The following is a 23,302-nucleotide window of genomic DNA, read 5'->3' as shown; positions in this document are numbered from 1 at the left end:
CAGTAATAAAAAGGAAATTCGTGACAGGTGTAGTATACAAGTAGTATGGCGCCGTATTTGTCTGTTTGTTTGTACGTGTTTCCTCTTAAATTATCAATCTGCAACAATTAGACATGTTGGTGGTTGGCTACCGGGGTGAATAATGATAAGTATTTTTAAAAGTATGTAAAGAATTTCACATCACAGTGCCATTTCAGATATATACACAACACCAAAATCCCGGGACCAAAATGAATATATTACTATCTGATTAATTGGACACAGTCTGCGTGTTCCGGAAATCACGTAAACCAATGTCCTTGAACATTTTAAGATCCATTGTTGCTTTGACATAAACATCTCAGAAAAAGTAACTACCCCCCCTAAATAATGGCCATTATTCAAAATGGGCCGGCTACTGTATTACAAATCTGTAAAATGCGTTGGTTTGCAACAGTCAAAGTAAAATGGTAAGAAGGCACGTAAATGTCAAATGTTATACACATAAATTTATTTAATATCACCGCCTTTTTATTTAATGAAACGGTATACGAATTACACCTGCTAAATGCCTATACAGAAAGGTGATAATACACATTCATTCAGCAATTTGATAACATGACTACCGCCCGCTGTAAGTCAGCTATTTGCATAACAATGGGTCACATGCTAATAGCTGTTGCCGAATCCAGGAATTCATCTATGATATTACTGAAAACAGAATGGGAATTGATTAAATAACGTAGATATGTTACATCAAATATTTTACATCGAATACTCGAGTCTGAAAACGGCCTTAAAGTGTTAAAAGTTGCATCTCAGTCCTGCTCAGTCCATAGGAGTCAACTCTCAAACAATACAGTAGGCCAAACCCATTCATGTGTTTGTTTGCCTGCTATGGACTCAGGTGCATCTTTTAAAACGGCCTCTTTCTTACACAATTAACCATTTTTACGGAGAGTTCTTGTTTAAAGATAGTTCTTGTTTGTGGATATCACCACATACATACCATAACAAAAGGATGCTAAAATCATAAAATACTCCTTTAAAGGGTCTGTGTCAGATATCATGAAAATGTCAGATTAGAAAACATTGAATTTAAAATGAAGCTAGATTGGAAACTAAAACATTAATTTAAAGATTTTTTTTCCAAATCTTAAAAAAAATATCAAAGACATAATTATGGTGACTTCTTGGATAGCTGATTGTATATGCATACAGCAGAAAAATCCCAAAAACGCAAAATCAGGGTCTGTCAGGCCAGTAAAACAGGGATTTTTCCCGTTGCCTTACACTTACAGACAAATGTTACAAAACAATACTAGTTTGATGAAATCTGACACTGCATGTACCCCTTCAAGTGCACATTTTAATGCACAATTCAAATGTATCCCAATATACACCTAATCTATACATTGTCTATATAGGTGATTAAATATTGGACATTCATCCACCAATTTTACTGATCCATACAAAAACCAACCAAGCAATCTTCAGATGATATCGACACTTAAACCATAGGAAAATTCACAAGTTTTTTTAAGGTATATGAATACAAAACGCACCCAAGTCCATACTCAAATTAAGCATTGGAAATTGTTGCTTATACATAGTCCTGTCATCCATACTACTAAAATAACGAGCGAAGTGTGTGTGTGGGGGGGGTGGGGTGGGGGGGGGGTGTGTGTGTCACAGGGGGTGTGTATCTGCCTCTCTGTCCGGTCATGCGTTTCGCCGCGATTCGACGCATCGATACGATATTTCGGATATATAGATAGAAAAGCATGACTTTCGGCTGGTTTTTAAGGTCATCGGAGGTCAAGGTCAAAGGTCATGGATTTCAAACTTCGTCCGATCGGGCTCAAACTTGGGGAATACGTGTGCGAAATGAAATTGAGATCAACCAAGGTCAAATGTCATCACGGAGGATTCAACTTTCAAACTTTGTCCAATCGGGCTCAAACTTGGTGGGTGGAATCCTTGATACAAGGGAAATATATGTGCGAAATAAAACGAAGGTCACCGAGGTCAAAGATTATCACGGAGGGTTCAAATTTCTAACTTCGTCCAATCAGGCTTAAACTTGGTGGGTGGAATGCTGCAAATGAGAGGAACATGTGAAAATATAATCAAGGTCATCCTAGGTCAAAGGTCATCCAGGGCTAAATTTTAAACTCCGCCCGATTGACTTAAACTTAGTGAAAGTAATTCTCCATATTACGGGAGCATGAACAAAGTCAAGCCGAGGTCACTTGATGTCATATGGGGTCAAATGTTAGAGTATGCCCAATCGAGCTTAAAACTGGTAAAAAATCCTCAATATAATGTGAACATGTCAAAAAGTCAAAAGGGTCATCGGGGTGAAACAGCATCGCTATCAGTTGCTCTCACAGCTACGGGTGAACCAGTATGTATAAATGTTGAACCCATATCCAGCCTCTACGTGCGTCTATTGAGCATGTGAAATCAAACATGGCCTATACCCAGCATGTATGATACATACTTGCTTGTTAGTTTTCTCAAAATCACTTTCGATGGACTTGGGTGGATTTTGTATTCAGGTATTCAATTTAAATGGCAGTTTATCTGGCGCTTGGCGTTAATAATTCACAGGTACTTCATTTGTCCTTCATGGTTGGCAATACACAATGTGGTAGCTAGTCCAGTTGAAATCATACACGCCCTATGGAAGACATGACCTTTATCTCCCACACAGGTGGTGTAGATTTCAAACAGAGTCACCCATTTTGGTAACCCCATTTGAAATTTACACTCCCTGTGTTGGAGATTGGGGTCATGTCTTCCATATCAATTTGTAAGCGCTCTTGAGCAAAGTCATAGTTCATTGAATTTACAACCGTATGACAAATCAGGCGAACGTTTTTGCATAAGATTTGCAATTTAAAGAGATTTGGCCATTCCTCATTCTATTGACGCTAGTATATGGATAATAAAATTTGAAAAATATTGTAAGGAACACTTGAGGTTTTGACTTTTAAAATCTACATTTTGGTCAAAATAAGTTATGTTCAGCCCTGTATATTCTAAACAAAGACACAAATGTCAAAATTAAAACAAGCAGCCAGCACCTGTACCCTTTAGCTCTGATTTAAGACCTCATTTATTAAAATGAGAATTAAAGAAACAGTGATCTAAAAAATAAGGAAAGAACGAAATCAAAAGTTGCACTTTTATTTTCTGTATGCACTGGAGCAAACTGCAACTTGTGAATTTGCATCTTCCTTCGATTTTTTTTATCATTATGTCTTTATTTCTTGAACGATTTTAACTAAATGAAGTCTTAAATCCATGCCAAGTTATTGGCTGCTGGTTCCAATTATGACATAGCTGTCTTTGTTTAGGACATACAGGGGTGAACATTACTGGTACCTTAATTCTTTTGTGTACTGTATGTCATGTATGCGGTGTTTAATACTGCTGCAATACTTTCGGTTTTGGTCCTCGTAAGAAATTTCATCCTGAAGAAAATGGTGACAGTTCCGCTATCCCTTGCAACATCCTCTCCAAACTAAACATTTTAAATCGAATTGATGTGTACGCAAAATCTTCCGCACCACCTTCGAATAAAATTGCGATATTTGGTGAGTAGACTCCAATGTCTGAGTCCCAGGTCTCAAAATAAGCCAAGTCTGAGTAGGCACTAGCATTTGCGTGGATAACCCATGGCTTGCTCCACGTTCGGCAGCCATCTTTGCTGATTTTCACCGCCATGTTTCGTCTGTTTATAGATGCTGGGTTGGAGAAGACAACCCATGTGTTGGATGATGAGAGTGGCTCTGGGGCTGTAAAACCTATCATGCTGGCCTGTGTCAATATAAACATGGATGATAAGATTAATGAGCACAGTCTTTTTCAATGAAATTAAATTCAAGCGCTTTATTTCACAACTTCAAAAATTCATGATATATATTGCCAGAATTATATTAGAAACATAATACCGGGTGTCCCCAAAGTCCCTTAACATTGTGAATTTGCCATATAACTTGCATTGGGTTAATAGTGTTGTTACAAAAATTGCACAGTATGTAGATAATTCTTTTACAAATGTTATGATACCAAACATGCCTATGTGGCCATGGGAAAATAGGTCTCGTCATTTGAGAGGTGAGCACGATATAACGTGTTATCATTTTAAAATCTGTTTTGTTTAATTTGGCTGTGTTTGTTTGATTGTTTGTTTGTTTGTTTTCAATGCGTAATCTTCATTTTCTGTTTTATCTGGGTTTTATTTGGAAACTACTTTTCTGAGGATTCGATGAACAGTTGTACGCGGTACGTTGTTCTCCATTGAAAGTCGACGTACATGTACTGATCACCTTGGGCTTTTCGCCACCGCTCTTCGTATGACATCAATGTTTGTAGCCGATCTTCCTGTTCTTCCACGTCCTGCCCGAAGTAGATCATGAACAGATCCAGTTGATAGGAATTTCAGCACTAGTTGCTGGATTGTATTTCGGCTGGGTAGTGCATAATTTACATTAAACTGTTCCCTAAACATTGCTTCAGTGAGTTTGTCCGACTTTGTATCGGCAAAGAACCATACGACCTGAATCAGTTGATCTATAGGAAATTCATCTTCACTTCAACTGTTTTAAAGTAAAGTTTAATATTGTCAATATATCCTAATTATAATCTAAAACAGCAGTCACGCTTACGCTAAGCCATGTAATCCATTAATGTTCATACCTAAATGTAGCGTGCGCAGTGAGTGAACCAACTCTATTGTTCAGGGAAGCACATCATTCATGTTCTTGAACAAAGAAAACATGAGCTTGCTTTTGTGGGTTTGATACACACATATGTACAGTCGCACAGTAAGGTCAAAGGGTCATCAATAATGCTGTTTTTGGTATCAGAATAATTCTAAAAGATCAATCTATATGAATATGTTATCCATTTTGGTATGAAGTAGGAAATATTTGAGATATGGCCAATTCACAATGTTAAGTTACTTTTGGGACACGCTGTATGAAGCAATGTACAAGCCCATAGCGGACAGTCAATTGAGATCACAAAGGTAAAACAAGAAAAGAGACAGGAAAACAAACAACTCTGTGATGGACAAAACAATAATATGCAAAAGAGGGCTAGACAAGATAAGGTCTAGAGTCTATGGCATCAATGCAAAAAAAGAGTTCTGATGCAACACATGCAGAGTAAGTTGTGGGGAACAGGTATCACAACATGAATCCATTACAAGATATGTTGTCGGAATATGTCGGAAACAAGGTGAAGAACTGATGAAGTCTGTGACTTCATCAGTCTTGAAGAAGTCCGTGCCACACCTGACAATGGGACTCAATAACAAGCAACAAGGCCTCAACGATTACACTGTCGTCTGTGACTTCATCAGTCTTGAAGAAGTCAGTGCCACACCTGACAATGGGACTCAGTAACAAGCAACAAGGCCTCAACGATTACACTGTCGTCTGTGACTTCATCAGTCTTGAAGAAGTCAGTGCCACACCTGACGATGGGAATCAATAACAAACAACTGTCGGAGTCACAGTTTCGTCGGATGTGCCTCTGACCACAACAGTTTGGAAGAAATCAGATCCACACATGACGATGAGACTGCTTTTAAGCAGTCTCATCGATTAAAATAAGCAACAACGATTCAATGGGCATGCTGTGGGAATCGAACTTGTCCAACTCGAGGTGCTGTTTTTTTTTTCTTTAAATTTAATTAAACAAATACCTCAAATACCCCCAACATAATATGTGACCCAATTGAGTCCACTCAGGCTAATGTCGGAAGATATATAACGGGGCAAAATCCTGCTGAAAATCAGAATTGTTCAGTATTGAAGTTAGTGACCGTTCACAAACACTTGTTCGGGGGCCTGATGCGAAAAAATTTCAATACGAACATTTTTCACCCCCCCCCCCCTTTTTCAAACCACAAAAAATTCACGCCCCCCCCCCCCTCTTTTTGAAATGAAAATTATGGGTCAACCCCATAGAAAAGCATATAAACTCAATTTTCCCAGGAAAATTTGTGGTCATTTTGTCAGCCCCCCCCCCCCTTAGGAAGGTCAAAACTTTTAAGGGCCCTTTTTGCATCAGGCCCCCTAACAAGTGTTTGTGAACGGTCCCTTAGCCATTATAATTATGCCATTAAAATATGTTGCATTCAATCATATATGACTAGGCCAATGTATATCGCAAGCCCAGGTCTGATTATGTGAGCCCACTCTTAAGAGATCTTCATTGGCTACCAGTTCATGAGAGAATCAAGTTCAAGACACCCACGCTTGTGTATAAGTCCCTGAATGGGCTCTCTCCTCAATACATTTCCAACTGTCTCACGGTCAAGAGCTCCATATATGCTAAGAGCACTAGGTCCAGTGAGAGTGTTAATTTCATCATTCCTCGCACCAGGAAATGTACTTTTCAGTGACTGCTCGAAAGTTTTGGAATGGCTTACCATCTACAATCAAGAATGCTATCAGCCTGGACTCATTTAAGCCATTGATAAAAACTCACTTATTTCCTTAATTTTTGCTGCTATTACTTTCTGTGTTTTTTTTTTTGTTTAATTTTTTTTCTTCTTTTCTCTTGCGCCTTGAATCCCTAGGCAAAAGCGCATATAAATGCTTGTTGTTATTTTATGTTATGTTATGTTATGTTATGTTATGTTATGTTATGTTATGTTATGTTATGTTATGTTATGTTATGTTATGTTATGTTATTACGATGGAAATATTAGTCGATCGCGTACACGATGTTCGCAACACAGTACATACACGGCGTGCGGGATGGTACACACACATCAAAGGCCCGTGCCGTAGTACAACCGACGGAGTGGCTTGCATTGGAGACATCTGCGCTTTAAGTAAATTCCAGTTTTCTTTGTTTCACCTAAGTTGTCCGGCTCAAAATTAAAAGGGGTCATATCTGAGAGTAAAAGCTAACATTTAATGGAAAAGAAATGACAATCTATTTTTATTGAAATGTTACAACATGGCTTTAATTGTAATAAACATCAGTATAATATCGAGTTCATCAGAATGCGTTCATAATGATTAATAACATTATTTTTATCTATCAAAAATCGACTATGGCCTATAGTCGAACAATTCTTTGGTGTTTTGGGAAGAAGTCTATATCTTCAATACGAAAGGTCAAAATGTTCATATGACGGACGGCTTTTCATCCCAGCTACATACATTTTAAGCACATGTCATTAGATTTATATAATTAAATTCGAGGACTGTTAAATTTCAAAATATCAATTTTTAATCATTTGCTATAAAATCTGTATTATATCGCGAATTTAAAAAAAAATGCAATTCGATGTCTGATTTGCTCTCAGCAGTGAAAACGTCGCTATATCCACGAGCCCTTAACTCCAGAATTTTCAGCCTCAAAGAACTACACTGATTGGTTAAAAACAATCCAATATCATATATAATGAGCCAATCAGAGATATGGTAACTTTACATTGAAAACCTGGGAGGGAATGCTTGAATGAACCAGTACAAAAGTTAAAAGCATTTGAATGTTTGAACGAACCAATACAAATGTGTGTCAGTTAAGAACACACAATTGTTTCTAAAGTTAAATTTATACTCGAACACTTTTGCGGAAAAGTGAATCGCACCCATGATCAGTGTACAAAATCGCCATCGTATATGCACTCAGAACGATGGTTGAAAATTCTTTTGTTATGCATAGTCGCACTAAAAGTCGATCGATACATGTTAAAATCAGCACAATTCAGAGATACACCTTTTTGCTATGAAATTAATTTTAATTCAAATATGAAGCATTTTTTTTTCCTTCAGTAATGTCAGTTAAAAACATAGTGCTTGGATATACATTTTTTTTAAATCCTGGTGTTGAAATTAGGCATGAAATTGTGTCGTTTAGTGTAAGATTTTTGATTTTTATAGGCCTTACATCCGTCCGCGAGCTTTTTTTCGGAATTCATTTTTTAGCGTTTATATAACTCGCTAAAGAAAGATATTTCCCACCTCTGTAAAGCACATCGTGTGGGTCTATCTATTATAGTTTTGTCAGAATTTCCGTTTTGATTTCACCTTTTTTTCACGTCATTCTCCTAAAATGTCAAACTCAGTACTTTATCTCGAAAGCAAGTAGCAGAAATAGTCGATAATCCATTGTTCTAATCCAGGTCCCTTCTGCATTGAAAGCAAGAATACCTCTGTAAAGCACATCGTGTGGGTCTATCTATTATAGTTTTGTCAGAATTTCCGTTTTGATTTCACCTTTTTTTCACGTCATTCTCCTAAAATGTCACACTCAGTACTTTATCTCGAAAGCAAGTAGCAGAAATAGTCGATAATCCATTGTTCTAATCCAGGTCCCTTCTGCATTGAAAGCAAGAATTACTCGACCAACGATCTTGTAGCCCAAATCTCCCATTCACCTTTGTTTCCACTGGACATTTTATTGTGAAATGTCAATGTACAAGGAATACATTTAAAAAAATTCCACATAGCCCCCGAATGAAAAGTATTTAATTATCTTTGTAATCGCTCAAAAAGCATTTTGTGTGAATTTTACATCCGAACTAGAGGCTATTAAATTTTTACGAGCATTTTTATTTTACATGTAAAGCCTATGGGGGTGAGGATTATAAATTTACGGCAATATTGAAAAAACCTCATTTCGGGCCATTTTAGACACTAAAATGCCCATAAAAAAGAATAGCCTCTAGTCCGGATGTAAAATTCACACACAATGCTACATGAGTGAGTACAAACATAATTAAATACATTTCATTCGGGGGCTATAGCAAAAACAAAAAATGTCCTATACCTTAATGGTTATGGAACAAAGGTGCATTTGGGTGCTTTGGTAAATTAACGTTAATTTTGGATATTTGCTTCCGTGATCATGGTGATAGCCTGCAATGGCAAATTATATGGTTTCCGTGATTATGTCAACCATGTGTCTGTATATTTGTTTGTTTGTTTGTTTGTTTGTTTGTTTGTTTACCTAGGTTAGTCCGTATTAAGAGACGCACGCTTGAGGTCCATGGGAAAATCCACTGTCCAAACCTAGAAAAATTAGCTTGTTATTCTAGGGGATTTTAATTTTCTGTCCCTCCTATCTCCAGGTGAATTTTGTATGACCCCCAACCCCCCCCCCCCCCCACCCCACCCCATCGCGGGTTGGCATTTTCATTACACCCTTCAGACTTGTGTTCGGGTTTGTTTTTAATTTGACATGTAGGCCTATTTGTCATAATTTAGCGCTATAGGGCCTACTTAATGTATAGCTATAGTCGTGCTATGTACCGGTATGTAATATTATGTAGGCCTATGGGGGTGGGGTGGGTGCAGAGGTGTTTGAGGTGGGTAGTGGGGTGGTGTATGTAGGGAAACTTTAGGGTGGTACTTGACACATTTTAACCATGACTTTCAATGCAAGGCTCATTGTTGCCACAAATGTTTTACCTTTAGGTCATTTAATAGGTTTTTATAAACTTCCATGTTTTATTGTTTTGGCTGCTTCATTATGACTTTCGGTGGTTTCCAAAAGCAATTTCAAACAAACACAAACAAAAGGCACCATACCCAGTCACCGTCATAACAATTGAAACACTAGGTGAAGTATTAACATCCAAGTTATTCTGTTTTTAGGCAAGCAATTTTTAATTAATTGCTTGAACAGGTTTTTGTTTAAAAACAAAAACCTGTTTGAATGGTTCTTATAAGGCACAATCTATTCCGATGAGAAACTCAAAGCGCGTAAAGCACGAAATTGACAAACAAACATAATTAGCTGTGGTCTAAGACCACGAACACAGCCGTGTTGTGATCTCTTAATGACCTTTGACCCCAAAATATATGAAAACCCCATAGGCATTGGCTAATGTCAATGTATGCGTGCACGTGGCATTATTTTGCCATGTTATTTGTGGCAGAAGGGCATTTTGAAAGTTTTTCGTCTCAGACCGGAAGTGGCCCCTTAATGACCTTTGACCCCAAATCTGTGTACACCCCATAAACACTGGGTAATAACAATGCATGTGTGTAAGTGGCATCACTGTCCTGAGTAATTTGTGGGAGAAGATGCATTTTAAAGGTATTTCGTTTTATACCGGAAATGACCCCTTAATGACCTTTGACCCCAAATAAAAAAATATCATATATACATTGGTTAAACACAATTCATGTGTGAACATACCATTGCTCTCCTATGTTTTTCTTAGCTAATAATTTTTTTTGAAGATATTTCAATTTATACCGGAAGTGGCCCCTTAATGACCTTTGACCCCAAATCTGTGTACACCCCATAGACACTGGGTAATAACAATGCATGTGTGCAAGTGGCATCTCTGTCCCACATAATTTGTGGAAGAAGATGCATTTTAAAGGTATTTCTTTTTATACCGGAAGTGACCCCTTAATGAGCTTTGACCCCAATTTAAAAAAATACCACATATACATTGGGTAACTGCAGATCATGTGAACATACCGTTACTGCGCTATGTTTTACTTAGCTAATAAAAATTTGTGAAGGTTTTTCGTTTTATACCGGAAGTGACCCCTTAATGACCTTTGACCCCAAATCTGTGTACACCATATAGACACTGGTTAATAACAATGTATGTGTGCAAGTGGTGTCACTGTCGTACGTAATCTGTAGGAGAAGATGCATTTTAGTTGAAATCACGTTTTTGACCCCTATGACCCCTGCGTGACCTTTGACCCCACAAGTTTCATGTGACGTGTAGGGGCACGGTCAATGATCATTGTGACCAAGTTAGGTCAAAATCGATGTAAGCATGTGAGTGCTAGAGCAAATGTAATGGTTGACAGAAAGAAAGAAGAAAGAAAGAACTAGATCTGGTTACAGATCTGGACCTAGCCGGGGCCGGAAATGCCAGTCTTAACTTAAAGTTTGAACTTTGACCGGCTATTATGGACATCTCACACCACTAATGGGGCATCACTGTAGCATGTAGGGGCTTTATCCGTCTTCCATAGGCTGAGATACAGCTACTTTTCCGTAGTTTTAAACATTTTTTTGCAAATTTGACGTTTTGACCTCCTTAATGACCTTTGACCCCAATATTAAAAAAACCTCATATACACCGAGAAAATGCATTGTTACAGTTTAAATTTAAAAAATCTACTATGCTTAGTTATGGATATAAAAATTCTTAAACTTATTTAGCTTAAAACCGGAAATGACGTCTGAATGACCTTTGACCAAAAAAATAAAAATACCGTGCATACATCGGGTAACACTAATGCATATATGAAGTTTATGTCACTCTGGTCTGGTTACGTTTTGAGATATAAAAAAATGAACATATTTGATGATTTTTGGTTTTTGACCGGAAGCAACCCCTTAATGACCTTTGACCCCGAAACTGTAGACACCCCAAAGACCCTAGCTAATAGCAATGCATGTGTGCTAATGACAACACTCTGCTATGTAATTTGTAAAAACAGTGATTTTTTGAATATTTTTAGCTTTCAGACCGGAAATGACCCCCTTAATGACCTTTGACCCCTTATCTGTGAACACCCTATAGACACCAACCAAAGTCAAGTTACATGACCTAAGCATGTCACCATCACATGTTATTTGTGGAAGAAGAAGCATTTTAGAGTAAAAATCACATTTTTGCCATTGTGAGCAGGTCAAAGGTCAAATGGAGTTCAATGTCATGTCACATGTGGGGACATGGTCAGTGGTGTTTGTGACCAAGTATGGTCAAAATCGGTCAAAGCATAACAGAGCTAGGGCGAAACGTGGCAAGTCACGCAAAATGTCACGTGTTGCCAGAAAGAAAGAAAGATCCGATAGCATCCCAAGACCTAGCCGGTGTCCCGGCTAGGTAAAGAACCTGTAAGAAAAAAGACACAGCCGTGACTAACGTCACGGCTGTGTAAAAACAATCAACAAAGATTGGTTTTAAGCTGGCGTTTATAAAACGAAAGTCTGGGGATGTTACGAAGGTTATTTGGAAGTCTGTTCCAAACAATTTGCTTGATACAACATACAGCGTAATATTTATGTTTTGTAAATGAAATTTTTGTTTAAAATATTGCCCAATTGCACGTAAGATTGTTGATTTTTTTTACCAAATAAAGTTGTTTTGAAGAGAAGCAAATTTCAACACATTGGTACGATGATCACGGTGATGATGAAATCAAATAATTAATCACTCACGTGATGAAAGATCCTCATCGTGCTTAACATGATCAATGTCATAGGAGCGCTATAGGCCTGGGAATTTCTTTGCCATATTGAAGTTCTGGCAATACTGTAGCCAGGCCGCTCTTTTACGGCACCCAGAGATATCGATCCACAATGCTAGTATTAGCCTCAGATTTCACGCGTTGATTTTGAAAAAATTTCAGCCGCCAGTAAAAAATGGTGAAATCAAAACGGAAATTCAGACAAAACTATGATATATCGCTCACGGTGATGTGCGTTAGAAAGTTGGGAAAATCCTTCATTGGCGAACTATATTACTTTGAAAAGCTAAAAGGTTAATCCAAAAAAGGCTCGCGGGCAGAGTTGAAGCCTATCAAAATCGAAAATCTTACACTAAATGACTGAATTTTACGACTAAGTTTTTAGGATTTGAAAAAAAATACAGTATCAAGCATTACAGTTTTTCCTGACTTTTACTGAAAAAATGAAAATTATTGCTTTTCATTTGGCCGAGAAAATTAATTTTACATTGAAAAGGTGTAACTCAAAATTTTGCTCATTTCGATACCAAATTCGATCGTTTGTATTGCCTCATTAAATGACTGAGTGAGCCTTGTACAACAATAGGCCCATTGTTGACCATCGTTCAGAGTGTATGAATACTGAGCATGTGCGCAATTCGCTTTTCTGCAAAGGCGACTGGGTATAGACTGACGCCCCCAGTCGGTCAACGCTCGGTAACAAGCATTACACATTGCACAGCGACTGACGACAAGGATTCAGTGGTCTAGAATGAGTATAAACACGACCTACTACACAAATTTACATAGTGACAAAAAGGTGTACCATTACTCAGCCAAACATGACAGAGTAGGGCCCGGATGTTCATAGAAACTGTAGTAAAAATCCCCTCCGGTGCACATACAAACAGCAAGTAACTATTATAATACACACCTGACATCCACCAACAGATCCTGCTATTGTTGTGTTATCTTCCAATAAGAATGGTCCCTCCAGAAAGTAGGTATAATTTTTTAACGGGTCACGTGTGTAATATCCTGGTTCTTGTAGGGACCACGCAAACTTAGGTGTACCGAAACTTGCGCCCTCGTCATTACTGAATGCCAAAAGGCGAGGCTGATCCGGATGTAGTGTCCTTGCATTAATACAGAGTTCATTGTCAAGCTCTACTGCCTGTTTGAAGGGGAAAAATTCATGTTCATTGTAAGGTCGAGGTATGACATACGTGTAAGGTTTACGTTCGTGGGCTCAGATCTCATGCTGGTTTTTCAGTTAGGTTGTGCGGCAACTGGGATTTCTTTACATTCCCTCATTTCAAATCATTAGTTTTGGTTTCTCTTTGTTCAGAAACCAAAAATCAAGGGATTAAAAAGTGGAGATGAACTGGTCTACAATCATAACACTACCTTGCTGGGAGGACACAAGAGGGTATATAATCAAAAGTATAATGGCCTATAACCATACGTATATAATAGCATATTGTGCTAACATTTTCATTATCGATATCTATCAACGCGGGCGACAGTTGATGCTCTCTGCCGTAGGTGGCACACTTCCATGACACCTTATAATTACACCCGAGTTCCGAGATTCGTTTGATAACTTATGCATAGACATCTTTGAGACATAAAGGATGGATATATACGAGGCCTACATGTAGAAATCATGTGCATATATTGAGGGGTGGGGGGGGGGGGGGTGTTTTGTTTATTTGTCTGAAATATAAACGATGCATGATGATGTAGATGATTTGATTATGAATTAGATTATTCCCCGGAAAACACAACCCATACCTCTTACCTATGTTCCCTCCGCCACCTATATATAACCTCCTCCCTCCCCCTCCCCACACTCGGTATCGTCTCTTCCCTATTATTCCACTCCTCTCTTGAGCCCCCCTCTCCCCCTCCTTCCCTTCCCACTTCCAATGCTCTCCCTCTGTTTCTCTTTCTCCTTGCCCTTACCCCCCCACACACACACACACACTCTTTCCCTAGCGATCTCTTCTCTCTCTCTCTCTCTCTCTCTCCCTCTTCTCCAATAAATTAATTGAATAAAAGTCAGTTTAAACCAGCTTTCTATGATATTGATCTTCCGTCATGCGACATGCACATAAATAGAGTTGTGTATATATCACTGAAGTCATAATCTGTCAAGTGTCTATTGTAATGTCTGTGGAAATATTTCGATGGTCTATATATTTTCACAGTGAAATCAGCTTAGGCTATTTCGTAGTCTCAAGTCAATACTTTCAAACTAAATTAATGCTTTCAAATGTAGACTGCTTTGTTCGACTTCTCTGCTCGTGAATATTGCACTGCGAAATTTAAACATTTCTTTTGTATACTTTATCAGGTAACTCGAAAATCCTGTAATTTTATTCGTCACACCACTTATAAGAAACTGAAACCAAAACCGAAACTACCTGTCACAAATGTTTAGTTTTAAACAAAAGGTAGAAACAATGAGTTCGATATCTTGTGATTCAAGTGGTTAGGCAGGACAATAGGAAACCACGTGACCAAAACCAAAACCAAAACTAAAACTCAATATTTGAAATGAGGCATTGTCTACTTCTGGGTGGGTTACCTGTTCACTCAATAATCAATAACAAAAGTGGAAAAGCAAACTTATGCTTCTACGCTACTCAGATTTGATACACTCACAGGAGTGCTTTCACCGGATCAACCGGCATCTTCAACGGATGTCATTGCTCTGAGGATTAGTTGACCCGGTGAAAGTGAGTAGCGTAGAAGTATTAGTTTGCTTTCTATTTACGTTGACCGCGCGTATGAATATACATCATTTAAAAAATAAATCGTTTGGGCACAGAAAGCACAACTTTATTTTTGGATCAATTTTACTACTTTTTTTTTCAGAAAAAACTATGCATAATTATACAGGTATGTAAAATCTTTTCAAATTAAAATCACTTTTTTTATGTAAGTACCGCTCAGATTTCAAAAATGCGGCACCGATCACCCGTAGTACAAAGTACAGACTAGAAAAGAATTAAGGTACCAGTTATGTTCACCCCTGTACATCATAAACAAAGGAAAATATGTCAAAATTGAAATCAGCAGTCAATGCATGATGATCCGAAATTTTAAGGAAGATGCAAAGTGTTCTCTAAAATGAGAACTAGAGCCATGCTTTTCGTTGATTAGAATATCAAAGTGCACCTTTTGATTTTGTTCCTTACTTGGGCTTTAAATCACAGTTTCTTTAATTCTCACGAACTTCAACAAATAGGTCTTAAATCAGAGCTTAAGGGTTGAATATTTGTCTTTGTTGAGGATGTACCTGAATTCTTTTGCGGTCATACCGAGTCCCCCCCCCCCCCTGGGAATTTGAAATTTTGACACTGACAATCACACTAAAACATTACTGTAGTCATTATCAGTGTTACTCTGGGTATTTCAGTGCGGCTATTGTCCAGGGAATATTTTTCTTAACAAAAGCATGGTCTTATACATTTCAGTGTGATTAGGACCGTTCCAATGGGATTAATGACCAGTCATCATCAGAAGTTTTGCGGTTGATTTTCCGATGTGATTAGACATAACAAAAGAACCCTCTTCAGTGCTGTTCCAATGGTATTGCATACCTCCCAACCCTATCTATTGATTGCATCATTTTTCAGTGTTATTGTGCAGTTTCAGTGTGATTTACAGTCTAAATACCTCATAGCAACCTGTAATAACTTACTGTTGCTTCATCACTAAATATTGCAATGCCATTTGTATCTTCCCTATAGCCAAGGCTGCCTCCTGGATGCCATGTGTTACCGTGATCATCACTGTATATCACATTGGATTGGGGGAAACTCCCATTTGCAAAATCTGCAAAGCGTAAGGTATACATAATGATAGATGAGAAATGGGTGTTGACTCAATCAAAATGGAAAATGGCAGAAAATTAATGAATTGGCATATTTTGAACAGGTTAGAAAGTAGGGAATAGTAATTATAATGTACATTCATGCATTCGAGCAAAATGTAAAAAATATGGGGTCATTAGGTGAGAGCATGACTTTTGGCATTCGGTGAGAGCAAAATGTAAAAAATAAGGGGTATGGGTGAGAACATGACCTTTTTTATAAATTGGAACCTTTGGGTGAGAGCCGAAACAGCGCCACAGAAACCCCGAACATCGAATTTATAGTTCTAATTGGCTTCAAATTTCTTTGTTTTTTCAAAATAAATAACAAAATCAGTGATAAATAAAAGTTGCTGTTCAAATTGAAAAATAAGGGTCTTTGGGTGACAGATCAAATGGAAAAATAAGGGGTCTTCGTGTGACAGAGCATGTGTTCGTAAAAAATATGGGGTCTTTGGGTGACAGCGACGCTGAAAAGGGGGGTCTTAACAACCCTACATACGCGTCAGCGGCGTCACCTCCAAAGTGGGAGTGCCCCCGGGTTCGAATTACCACCCCCCCCCCCACACACACACACACACCCAACAGTCTGTGCACATCACGCACAGCAGTGACAAGCTATTGATGTACTTTGGGCATATCACAAATACCCCCAATTATTTCCCCCATGCCTAAATACATTGTGTTAAGATGGCAGTGAGTCCTATATCTCCTTCTATGTGCTGCATACCTGTTTGTTCTGAGTCAGTCACCTTTGACCAAAATCTACCTGGCACTATGAGTCTGCCTGATTTCATCTGGATGCCATGCCCAGGAGCTACAAAGAAGAAAAATAGGTGATTTATATAATTTTGCAACCATATATTTTATGGTTATTGCGTAAAATCGTCAGGTTTGTGTTGGGCCTCAGTATTTTTCAAGCTTGCACTCCCTCAGAAGACTCTCAGAAAATTACCTCGGCCAAAAAACAATCCCCCCGCTTTCGCATAATTACTATACAACTGTTTTTGTTTGTGAATCGTTTGCGTGTTCTAACTCCTAAAGCGCCAAATACATAAAACACCAAATTAAAAACGATGGAACATTGCCTATTCTGGATGTTAGTTGAAATTGTAATCTCAAGACTCAAGCTGCAAATATAGGCAACCCCCCCAAAAAAAAACAAACAAAAAAAACAAAAAACAGAAACGCTGTTTTGGGGACCATCCGAACAAAATTTTTCAGGGTTTAATTTACTATGCGTGTAAAATCAGCTGTTTCTTTGGTCAAAATCAATTGAATTTGATTAAAAAAAATTACTGCATATGTGTCAAATAAGCTGTTTTGTGCCAAAAGTGGTTTTATTTTGATTGAAAAAAACCTAAGTTAAGCATAGAGTGTTGGCCTTGGCTTGATGAGTATTGGTGCATGATATATTAACTAGCCTATACTGTATCTGGAGCACAGAGATAATAGCCTTGGCTTCATGAGTTGTACTGCTTCATGATTCAATAAAACTATTCTGTACCTGGAACGTAGAGTGGTGGCCTTGACTTGATGAGTTGTATTGTTTCATAATAATTATTCATTAGAGCTATACTGTACCTGGAGCATGCAGTGATAGCTTGGCTTAATGAGTTCTATTGCTTCATGGTTCAATAAAGCTATACTGTACCTGGAGTATAGAGTGGTGGAATTGGTTTGATGAGTTGTATTGCTTCATAATCCAATAAAGCTATACTGTACCTGGAGTATAGAGTGATGGCTATGGCTTGATAAGTTGTATTGCTTCTTGATTCAATAAAGCTATACTGTACCTGGAACATGGAGTGATAGCCTTAGCTTGATAAGTTGTATTGATTCATGATTCAATAAAGCTACACTGTACCTGGAGCATAGAGTGATGGCCTTGGCTTGATAAGTTGTATTGATTCATGATTCAATAAAGCTATACTGTACCTGGAGCATATAGTGATGGCCTTGGCTTGATGAGTTGAATTGCTTCAAGATTCAATAAAACTCTACTGTACCTTGGCCATAGAGCCATGACTTTGGTTTGATTTGTTGTATTGCGTGATTCATCTCTTGTGGTTCTGTCCAAGTTAAACCTAAATCAAAACTCTTTGATAAAGAATGACAGAAATACAAATTATTAAATCATTTATGGGCTAGCAGAGTGCGCATCATATGGTCGATGATCACGGAAAAACAAAAAAAAGGATCATTGGATGCGAAGGGAGTTAATTAAAACAAAAAAGGCGGTCATTGGGTGATGGGAGTTGAAAAATGGTGGTCACTGTAGCAGCACATCCCCGTCGTCCATTTTTAGTGAGTGGCCCGGGGCGTCAACTAAGATGGGGGCACATCCTCTGTCTACCACAGGAGGAACACACTAGAAGATAAGCTAATTACCAACTCATGGCAAAAGAAGATGTTCCTACACCTACTATGTAACCTACATTCAGTATTTGCTAGGATATATGTATATGATGAAGACATGATTCAAACAGCTATGCTGCAGCTGCAGTTGATAATGATACCCTATAGTACCAATGATCCTTGCTTATAAAACCGAATGTATACATATTTCAAATTGGTTTACCTTAAGGCGTGGGGTATGGGCGAACTTGAAGTACAGGTGTCTGGAGAGGGGAAGCAACGTGTTACCCCAAATCACAGCGACAGGTAGTGACTGGGCCGCCAAGTGCGAATATGTATTTATTTTGGAAGGTTCGTGTTTGTTTTAATGCAGATTAGCTCACGATAGATGTCGTATTCCTCTATGTGGGTCACTTGATGATAAAATTACTTTGAATTCCTTATGGAACAGCTGTATTCTTTGGCGCCATATCAAATCTTATAAAAAGGGCACGACTGGCGAGTATGTTTTTATGTTTCCCGCACGAAAGCTTGCGTATACGTCTATACTATAATTCTTTAGAAATGTTGACCTTTGATCATTCTTTGTATAATGCCCTGCTATGACCTTGATGTGTACGCTTGGTTGGGTGCTGTTATAGCATCCACTTTAGCACTTGGTCAGTAGATAATCCTACAGGGATACAGTAGTTTGGAGTGAACATGGTGAAAGACCCATTATTGATATTGCGCGGATATTAAAAGCACGGGTCCTTTACATGTATTGTAGAAAATTATAAATAATAGAATGTTTGCAATTGTGTAACTAAAATACTAATTTCATTCTGCATTATGTATTTATTTATTTAGGCATATGTCTATTTATTTATTTGTTTATTTACAGACTTATTGATTTATTTGGTAGATTAATAATAATTAATAATTGGTTTATTCCATAGTTCATCGGTTTATTATTGATTGTTGATAACTTGAAAACTTGATTGATTGATCGAATGGTAGCCATTTCACATATTCCTAGTTTATAGGCCCTATGAAACGTCTGTTAATTTGGAATAGCATCGTACATTAGATAAATAGGTCTATAAGTATTGATTTAATCTATTCAGCAATATCAAGGGTTACTATCAAACTTCTCACAGCTAATAGTCAGTTGGCTCAGTGGTAATGCACTGAGTTTTACAACAGGGAGTTCACGGGTTCGATTCCCAACTCTGTCTGGTTTTTGCGCGCGATCTGAGGTGGTCCTTTCTGATAGCCGTGTCTCTTAGGCTGCGATCACATAGAAGTTTACTGTATACAGTATTCGTTATACGATATAAGTTTATTCGATCAGGCTGAGTTCACATAGTATACTTCTATGCCTGATTGAATGAGCGTATATCGTATGGCGAATACCGTATACCGTATACAGTATACTTCTATGTGATCACAGGCACAGTCCCCTCTGGAATCCACTCCAGGTTCCCGCCCATTATACATCCCTTAATCACAACAAGATTGGCAGTGAATGTGTCTTAAATACGCTCATCAAATTTACTAACATTAGATGGATGTTTAAATCAGTAGCACCATGTCCACTGTTGGAACCGGATTCATCATTCTGTGCATCAAAAATAATAGTAAAAGTAGTTGCTGTTTATATGAGGAACACCGATCGTGCAAACTGACTTACCTTTATAACCTGAAGCTCGGTAGTGATTTCTTCAGCGGCAAGCTCATCAAATATACTAACATTAGATGCATGTACGTTATAAACTAAAAGGATCATGTCCATTTCTTTGTCTACAATCGGAACTGGATCCATCAATCTGTTTAATAAAAGTAATATGCAAATATAATCGGCCCATATGTTGCACTGAATAGCAAATGCACATATCAATTTGTAAGCGCTCTTTAGCAAACGCATAGTCCATATCCATTGAATTTACAACCGTATGACAAAACAGCCGAAAAAAGTAACTTTTTGCACAAGCTTTGCAATTTAAAGAGAATTGGCTTTTACTCATTCTAATGACGCTAGGATATGTACAATATAAGTGTGCTGTTTCATTGAATGGCATCAAATTTGACAAATATTGTAAGGAACACTTGAGGTTTTGGTTTTTGAAGCCTACATTTTGGTCAAAAATGTGCTTGGATAGGTAGTTTTCAACAGATTTACCACATTCGCCTTGCTATAACATTTAATTACGTTATCTGTTGACCTAATGACGAAAATTGTTTTTAGGTTTCGTTTGATATAAAAAAAAAAGTTCTGATTGGATGAAGGGAACATTTGAGGTATCGACAAAAACCAATCACAGAGGACCAATTTCCAGCTAGAAGCTCCAAAGCTCTTACGATGCTATGCACTCAACCGTGTAGTGTAATCAAAGACTGTTTGGACACAAATATCGGAGGCGCTATGTCGATGACATTATGGTTATTATAGCCAAGGCGGAGGTTGATACGTTTACCCACCATCTGAACTCGGTGCATGAATCCACCGTTGAACATTTAAGCAACAACGCACTTGCAATGCTTGATACCCTCGTCACTCGCGCACCCAACGGCACACTGGTTTTTAGCTGGTATCGGAAAAGTACTCACACCGACCAGTACTTGAATTTCACTAGTCACCAGCTATTAGAGCACAAGATAGGAGTGATTAGAACTCTTACCCATCGCGCAAAAACCTTATCCTCCGACAACACTCTTCTTGAAAAAGAACTTGATCATATCCAGAAGTCACTGTCCATATGCGGTTACAACAAATGGACATGCATGGACCATGCCGAGTAGCAGGAAACGGGATTCGAAACTTCGTAGGAGTGACAACCCCTACAAATGGCATATGTTACTACCTTATGTCCAAGGCGTGACTGAAGCGGTCAACAGGAAAATTTTCACGTGAAACACTCGAACACTATCAGGAGTAAAATTGTGGTGTCCCCCAAGGACAAATTAAAGACTCTGGACCGTACGGGGTCCATTCACCAAATTGAATGTAAATACTGTCCTTCCCACTACATTGGTGAGACAGAAAGATCTCTCGGAAAAGGGTCTCCGAACGTAAATGGGAGCCCTCGCCATTAGGAGGACACATTAAACACTCCTTTGACCCCAGTGAGGTCAATGTTTTGGACAGTGACGCTAGGTGGTACAAGCGAGCTGTTAAGGAAGCGGTGTATATCGCATCCTCCGAACCAGATCTCAACCAAGACCAGGAACGCTGCCCCCACCAGCAGCCTACAAGAAGTTACTTGGGTGGCCTGGGTTCATTGCCCACGTCACGTGACCCGAGTAGCGGTACGTCGTCCAGCACTACCCAAACCACGGTGCTGCAAAAATGATGTTCGGATGAGCCACAAAAATATCACATGTAAGTTGAAATTACCCTTGCTCGTGAGAATAAGTCTTAAAATTGTCTACATTATACCCTTTAGCTTGTTTAAAGCCATATTTCCGTAAAAAAATAGATTAGTGTTTCTTTCCATAAAATGTTGGCTTTAACTCTCAGGTATAGGTCCCCTTTTAATAGTTTTGAGCCGAACAACTGAGGTAAAACAAAGAAACTTGGAATTTACTACCAGCGCAGATGTCGCCAATGCGTGTCACTCCGTCGGTCGTGCTATGGTACGATCCTTTGATGTGTGTACAACCGTCCCGCACGCCATGTACGTACTAGTGTGTCATAAAAATAACGACAGTTCCTGCGTTTTATTTTAAAAAAAACTCGGATTTTGACAAAGCTACAGCACCTAAAGTCTTGATTTTTGCAGGGTATGTTAGTTTAATAAAGTACATGATTATAATCGTGTAAAACAAAATTTTGAAAAATATTGACGGCGTCTTCCTCAACAAATAATAATATGGCTTTAACCCTGTATCAGGCAGCTAATGTTGGCAGACTCTGTGTGCTCCAAGCTGTCAATTTATCAATTTTAATCTTTCATTTTCTTTACCTGTAGCCATTCTGACTTGCTAAAATTTGCACTGGCCCCCACACAACTTTCCAGTCTTTTCTTCGTCCACGTCGTAAGATAATATCCATTTCCCCAATGTCTTCAAAGGTTTCTCTGCGGCCTTCAGCAAAGGCAAAGAACATGTCACGATGGTAGACTAGAGCAGGTATTCTGAAAAAAAGGAAAATAATTCTTTCCCAGGCGTGGACGCAGCGCATTTGAAACAGAAACTTGCCGCAGCCACACAGGAGGCTACATACCGGGCTTCATTAAATTCAAAAAATGCTATAAAGAATATTTAAAATGACGTCACTTGACTACATGGCGGATTACATAAATAATAAATCGCAGAAACTTGCTGATGCCACCAGCATAGGATAATAGTCTAAGAAAGATAATGGATTTTTTGACTTAACCTAGAACTAATTGCAACCAAAGGTTTTTCTTCACGATGCATTTCTTTGAAGTACCCTTTATGACATACTAAAAGTCCAAAAAAATCCAAGTTGCGGAAATATGCCTAATTTGCATAAATTCAAAATGGCCGACAATTGATGAATTTTTGACCATATCTCGAGATCTGAGGCTCATAAAAGAACAATTTTGGTGGCTACACCTATGTTTTCAAGGGCTATGAATACACATATAACATTATAATTAACATAGAGTTTTGGGTTCAACCTTAATTTGCATAAATTAAAAATGGCCGCCATTTTAATGCATTTTTCATCACATCTCGAGATCTGGGGTTTGTTGGCAAACACATACACATGAATGTAGCTTCTATTATACAAGCTATATTACAAGCAGTATGACCCAGGGTCATAATAGCCCCTCTTCAACTTGGTCTTGGAATCCAGCTTCACCATCATTTTGCATCACGGTTTTTGATTGATAGTCTTCATGCACATGGCTACTCCTGCTCATATGCCGAGGTGAAGAAATATGAGAGGAGT

General features: G+C 38.3%; 1 protein-coding gene across 2 annotated transcripts in view; it reads right to left on the bottom strand.

The window, feature by feature from the left end:
- Positions 1 to 468: 468 nt before the first annotated feature.
- The window catches only part of LOC140138728 (sialidase-3-like), a 40,805-nt gene continuing 17,971 nt past the window's right edge, over positions 469 to 23,302 (bottom strand). For both annotated transcript variants that reach the window (XM_072160487.1, XM_072160486.1), the window contains exons 4-10: positions 22,347 to 22,517; positions 20,075 to 20,210; positions 18,054 to 18,144; positions 16,775 to 16,861; positions 15,874 to 16,007; positions 13,099 to 13,338; positions 469 to 3,804 (exon numbers count right to left, since the gene is read on the bottom strand). In XM_072160487.1, coding sequence (XP_072016588.1) covers positions 3,454 to 3,804; positions 13,099 to 13,338; positions 15,874 to 16,007; positions 16,775 to 16,861; positions 18,054 to 18,144; positions 20,075 to 20,210; positions 22,347 to 22,517 — 1,210 coding nt within the window. In that variant the 3' untranslated portion in view covers positions 469 to 3,453. The remainder of the gene's footprint in view (positions 3,805 to 13,098; positions 13,339 to 15,873; positions 16,008 to 16,774; positions 16,862 to 18,053; positions 18,145 to 20,074; positions 20,211 to 22,346; positions 22,518 to 23,302) is intronic.

This window comes from Amphiura filiformis, chromosome 18, assembly GCF_039555335.1.
Source record: "Amphiura filiformis chromosome 18, Afil_fr2py, whole genome shotgun sequence".
NCBI classification, from domain to species: Eukaryota; Metazoa; Echinodermata; class Ophiuroidea; order Amphilepidida; family Amphiuridae; genus Amphiura; species Amphiura filiformis.
The sequence above is the reverse complement of the archived record's forward strand: the minus strand, read 5'-3'. Positions and strand labels throughout refer to the sequence as shown.